Source organism: Triticum aestivum, chromosome 4B (assembly GCF_018294505.1).
Source record: "Triticum aestivum cultivar Chinese Spring chromosome 4B, IWGSC CS RefSeq v2.1, whole genome shotgun sequence".
NCBI lineage: Eukaryota > Viridiplantae > Streptophyta > Magnoliopsida > Poales > Poaceae > Triticum > Triticum aestivum.
Window position 1 is genome coordinate 643,607,094 of NC_057804.1, and position 5,374 is coordinate 643,612,467.

General features: G+C 44.6%; 2 protein-coding genes across 3 annotated transcripts; both read left to right on the top strand.

The window, feature by feature from the left end:
• Window positions 1–287: 287 nt before the first annotated feature.
• Window positions 288–2,478, top strand: LOC123093806 (probable O-methyltransferase 2). Its single transcript, XM_044515860.1, has 2 exons — window positions 288–1,136; window positions 1,865–2,478. Exons 1-2 carry the CDS (start codon window positions 303–305, stop codon window positions 2,159–2,161), a joined length of 1,131 nt encoding a protein of 376 aa, XP_044371795.1. The 5' UTR covers window positions 288–302; the 3' UTR covers window positions 2,162–2,478.
• A 404-nt stretch (window positions 2,479–2,882) lies between these two features.
• On the top strand, window positions 2,883–5,165 carry LOC123089556 (uncharacterized). Of its 2 annotated transcripts, none has more exons than XR_006442319.1 (5): window positions 2,883–3,176; window positions 3,385–3,621; window positions 3,724–4,006; window positions 4,087–4,155; window positions 4,714–5,165. XR_006442319.1 is itself a non-coding variant. In XM_044511205.1 (5 exons), exons 2-5 carry the CDS (start codon window positions 3,568–3,570, stop codon window positions 4,879–4,881), a joined length of 597 nt encoding a protein of 198 aa, XP_044367140.1. In that variant the 5' UTR covers window positions 2,883–3,176; window positions 3,385–3,567; the 3' UTR covers window positions 4,882–5,165. The 2 variants fall into 2 exon arrangements, 1 of the variants encoding a protein (XP_044367140.1); XM_044511205.1 differs by having other exon boundaries at window positions 3,701–4,006.
• Window positions 5,166–5,374: the final 209 nt, after the last annotated feature.

Consider the following 5,374-nt stretch of genomic DNA (forward strand, 5'->3'; position numbering starts at 1 on the left):
CGAGTGAAAATTTTAAATCCGTATTAGTTGCTGTCGTAGGAGGTAGTTAGAAGTTAAGTAGACGCGTCCTTTAATTCCAACAGTAAGGAGCCCGGCCTGGTCGTATCATCTTCCGTGCAAGAAACAGCTCCCGGCTGTGCTCCCACGAGGCGTGTACGCAAGACGTACATGTCCACAAAAGCATGGCCCTCCACGGGTTCCACGAGCGAAATATTAAATCATGTTAGTTGCTGCCTGCGTAGTACTACTAGCTAGCAGTAACACAAACGCATGCTATATAAATCCTCTTAGCCAGCTGAGCAATGTACACCCACTACACAGCCCTGAGACTGGAAAGTGATAGAGCAAGAATGGCAGCTCACATGACAGTCCCCAGCGACGCCCAGCTGATTAAGGCGCAGGCTGACCTGCAGCGCCACAGCCTCACCTACCTCACGTCCATGTCGCTCAGGTGCGCCATCGAGCTCGGCATCCCGACGGCGATCCACCGCCTTGGCGGCACCGCGTCGTTGCCCGACCTGATGGCCGCGCTGTCCCTTCCGCCACCCAAGGAGCCGTTTCTCAGCCGCGTCTTGCGGCTGCTGGCCAAATCCGACGCCCTGGCGTGCACCGAGGCCGGGATCTACAGCCTCACCCCGCTGTCCTACATCCTAGTGGACGGCGTGCTCATCGACGGCGAGGCTAGGCAGACCGCCTTCCCGCTGGCCGTGACGTCGCGGTACCACATGGAGTCAGGTCTAGGACTGGCCGATTGGTTCAAGAACGATCGTGCGCTACCAGTGCCGTCTCCATTTGAGCATGTGCATGCGGCGGCGCCCTTCGACGAGAGCATGACGCTCCTCGATCATGAGACCGACAAGCTCTTCTATGAGGCCTTGGCCGCCCATGACCATATGGGGATCGGCACGGTTGTGCGGGAATGCCGTGGGCTGTTCAATGGTCTGGAGTCACTCACCGACTGCTGTGGTGGTGACGGGACGACGGCCAGGGCCATCGTCAAGGCCTACCCGCATATCAAGTGCAATGTGTTGGACCTTCCACAGGTGATCGACAAAGTCCCGAGTGATGGTGTTGTTAACTATGTCGCTGGCGACCTCTTCCATACCGTCCCACCTGCTCAAGCCGTCATGCTCAAGGTACGACGATATATATGACGCCTCTCCACATTTAATTAATGTTCTAATATTTATTTTTCTTCTTTTTGGCATGCATGGATATACAAAGGAATTTTGAGATATAACCAAACTAATATGGTCCGTTAATTCCCAAAGTGCTCTATACAAGATGGAATGAAGGCGGTAATAGCTATGTCCTTGACTAAACAAAGACAATATAGACTTTATACTATGAACCAACTAGAGTTGCGGCAATCGGTTGCAATATATTTTTATGAGATTTGATGTGTGGAATATAAATACTTAGATTAATAACACATGAACCAAAATTAAAAATACACATGACATGAAATTCATGCGATTTGAAATTATGTGTTATGGATACATATGGTAGTAACCAAGTGAAGAGCAAATGGTAATTTAGTTCGTTGGAGCCTTCCTTTTTCTAACAAACAACCAACATATTGCTATAATTGGAGCATTTTTATACACAAACTTACCCTTTGCCAATGTAATTAATATTCTTCTTGCCTCTAAGGAGGTAAGTGGGAGCATCTTAAAATTGCTCTTCCATACAACATACCACATAGGACAAAGGGAACTAAGAGTTTGGATTGCACCAATTTTTTCTTGTTTCGGTATTGGTTTTCCGCTGGACTACCAATACCTATGCATAATTACATTATGTCGATAACTTCCATATCCCTCATTATCCATTGCTTAAACAATATAGATTCTTTCCATTCCAGCTTGTTCTACACTTTTGGAGCGACGAGGATTGCATCAAAATCCTTGCTCAATGCAAGAAGGCCATACCTTCCCGAGAAATGGGGGGAAAAGTGATCATCATAGACATAGTGCTTGGATCTTCTCTAGAGACAATAACTGAAACCGAACTTTTGATGGACATGCTGATGTTCATATGTACCAGAGGACGGCAACGGGATGAAAAGGAGTGGAGCACGATCTTTACGAAAGCAGGGTTTAGCGACTATAAGATTGTCAAGAAACTTGGCCATCGAGGTGTCATCGAGGTCTATCCATAAGGTTGCTGCAAATGCTCATCTGGCGTGTGTTCCTTATGAAAAGCGGTGTGAAATAAAAAATAAATAAGTACAGTGCCTTACTCGTCAATGGAAAATTGAACAAATTCTGAAGTAGACAAAGGGTTAAGGGGTCGGTCGCTTCAGAACTGTATGCATGTAACCACTCGTATGTATGTATGTATGCATGCATGTATGTACATATATATGTGCGTACATACGTATGTAGGAACTTATGTATGTATGTATTTATGTATGTATGTATGTGGCATGTTTGTATGTTCCAACAATTTGAGATGTTAAGATTTGTTGTTTTGGTATGTGTATAACTTTGTTTTTGAATAGTTCAGTGGACAAGCATTTATGTATGTTTATCATGCTAAAATCAGTATTTTCACTACCAGAAACTGAAATTTTACTGTGCGTCATTTATTTTCCTGTCGGGCCCGCACTGGCTCACAGGGATAGATCGCTTATCCTGTCGGCCCAAACCTCCACGTCAGGAAGGGTATCATTTACCTGTGCGCTAGCAAAGAAACTCACAGGAATAGCCCTATGGCTGTCGGTCCGCGCACGGCCCACAGGATTAGCCCATTTCGCGCCATGGATTCGCGATGCACGCCAAATTGTCCCGCTGCTTACCAATATTTCGGCCCAAGGTCGCACCTGTGGTCAAAGCCTATGGTAAGAAAAATCCCCAAATCGGTTTCCAGTCTCACCGAGTCCTTTCTAGAACGAGAGCGACCCCAATCCCTAGCGACCCCAAATCCCTCGCCGCCGGCTGCACCCCAAATCCCTCGCCGCCGGTTGCACCCCAAATCCCTCGCCGCCGGCTGTTCCTCAAATCCGTAGCCTCCCCAACCTCTCATCTACGCCCTTGCTCTATTCCTTGGGTTGTTGACCACCAACCCGTCGCCTCTGCATCGAACATGGCCGTCCTCGTCCGAGCCGTCGTCGTCACCGTTCTAGCCGCCGTTGCCGCCCCATCCTCCTCCAACCACGGCCATTCCCCATCCAGGTGCCTAGCTATGAAACTCCACTACATGCTCTCTCCATCTCAGTTTCTTTCCCCGGCTGTGTGCACCGTCGCATCTCTTCCGGACGGAAGTGTTTCAGTATTTATTCATTGGATCTGTGCGTGTGTTCTTTTTCAGCTCCTCTGGTCATGTGCTCCTCTTTTTCAGCTTAAATTATCAAATAGTTGATATATTCCATTTTCAACACAGAATTTGTTAAATGGCAGATCGTACATGGATGTATAGTGGTTGGCAGTTTGGTGAAATTACTTCTAACCTATGGCTTGAACAAACCAACCGATTTCTAGACCATGCATTCTCTTTTCCTGGCGTAGCCGAAGGTTGTAAAATCAAGTGTCCATGCTGCAATGAAATCTGGACTCAAGAATTGGGATGGCAGTGGTAGCACCAGCACGACCCTCAGCGGGAAGGCAAAAAAAAGCTTTCGTACGTTCTTGCTTATCTTCTTTTCACTAAGTACTTGTTCAACATGCATCTATACAAGTTAATATCGCTAGTGTTCTAGAATGATTACTCTGATTTGGCTAGAGCCGCACATCCTGATGATTGGGAGCAGCGAGAGTTGGATGGGCAAATATTATATGAATCATTAGGTGGCATTCCCCATGGGCGACTAGCAATAGCAGGTGAGGCAATCAAGAAGGCTGATGTTATCTCAACGGCTAGAGAAAAGAAATTGAGGCTGTCAACTTCAGCAGCACATCAACGAACTGTTCAAGAAAATGAAGAGCTGAAGCGACATAATGAGAACCTGCAGCGACATAATGAGAACCTGCAACATAAAGTTGATATGCATGAACGAATCCTAGTGGTACTTTTAAATTTGTCCACATATTCCAAATTGGTGATTAAAAAAACTAGTTATTGTAATTCTGCATATTTTTTTCATAGGCCCTTTTTAAGGAGATGGGAAAAGAACTACCAGCGGAGCTACGCCAAGGAGCGAGTTCCCAACCACATGTAAGTTTTTGCACATGACTTCTCAACATACTACATTTCCCAATTGCAACCTTGAGACTTTAGAACTTAAAGCACCCAAACTTATGCTCAGCGCGGTTGGATCTATTTCTGTTTTCTTAAGGATCCGTGCCAAGTTAATGTTGTGCAAACCCTATTTGCTTAACCATTAGCTAAATTTTTCTTGTACTAGGCTTGCTCGGGATTGATTTTTTTCATATTATATTAAATTGACACACAACCCTAAGCTACAATGTCAATCCTGTCCATGAGAAGATTTTAAAGAAATAATTTTAACCTTTGTGCCATTCCTGTACTACAGGACTGTACATCCTCATATACTTAGTGTATATTCTCAGTCTCAACAGTGATGATAAAAGGTCGTGTGAAGACCAGGATTCAGAAGTAGTAGACTGATTAGTATCTTATATGTCTCTTACCACTTTGCATGGTTCCTGAAACAATCTGCGCATTGTGAAATTATGATATCCAATTACTTTACCAACTAAGGAACATATCCAGATTATCTCCTGGTGTGTCTAAATTAGTGCTCTTATGTAGGGGACACCTAATTCATCTCATATGAAACCCCAAGCCGCCGATGACAACACTGGTGATGATGATTTGGGTACAAATGGTGGTGCTGACAACTCCAGTGGGAATACCAGTGACCAGGCCATCGACGCAACTAACCTTTGCACAACTAACGTTGGCAGTGCCTTTTGTTGACTTAGAGCTAGACTTTTTAACTAATGGTGGTGTTGGCAACAAAGCAACATTTTGGTAGTTGCAAGACTTTAGAACTAATGGTGGTGTTGACAACAAGATAACATTTTGGTAGTTGCAAGACTTTAGATGAACTGTGATATAATTTGCTTATAATGCTTTGGATATGCAAAGCTGAAGCTTATGCTTGCGAACTGAACAATTTATCTTTTGTTGTCTCTGAGAAGTGTTATGTACATTGCTTCTGATGCTTTGGATGTGCAAAATTGAAGCTTATCCTTCCAATTTGTGACTGTGGCTGATGGATGTATCTAATGATTATGATTTGTATTGATGATTAGATACAGTGTAAATATGCTCTTGCTGTGTCACAGTAATTCCTGTCGGGCATGAACTGATAGTGAAATGCATGCTAATTCCTGTCGGGCACTAACTCACAGCGAAATGCAAGCATATTCCTGTCGGCCTTGAACTCATAGCGAAATAGAAACAAAAT

What these genes read in the sequence shown, in the direction of transcription:
- LOC123093806 (XM_044515860.1), top strand. Translation starts at nt 303, where the DNA reads ATGTACACCCACTACACAGCCCTGAGACTGGAAAGTGATAGAGCAAGA. An exon ending in CTCAAGCCGTCATGCTCAAG is followed by an intron (nt 1,137 to 1,864) that starts GTACGACGATAT and finishes TTTCCATTCCAG; the next exon opens with CTTGTTCTACACTTTTGGAG.
- LOC123089556 (XM_044511205.1), top strand. Translation starts at nt 3,568, where the DNA reads ATGGCAGTGGTAGCACCAGCACGACCCTCAGCGGGAAGGCAAAAAAAA. An exon ending in GAAGGCAAAAAAAAGCTTTC is followed by an intron (nt 3,622 to 3,700) that starts GTACGTTCTTGC and finishes CTAGTGTTCTAG; the next exon opens with AATGATTACTCTGATTTGGC. An exon ending in TGCATGAACGAATCCTAGTG is followed by an intron (nt 4,007 to 4,086) that starts GTACTTTTAAAT and finishes TTTTTTTCATAG; the next exon opens with GCCCTTTTTAAGGAGATGGG.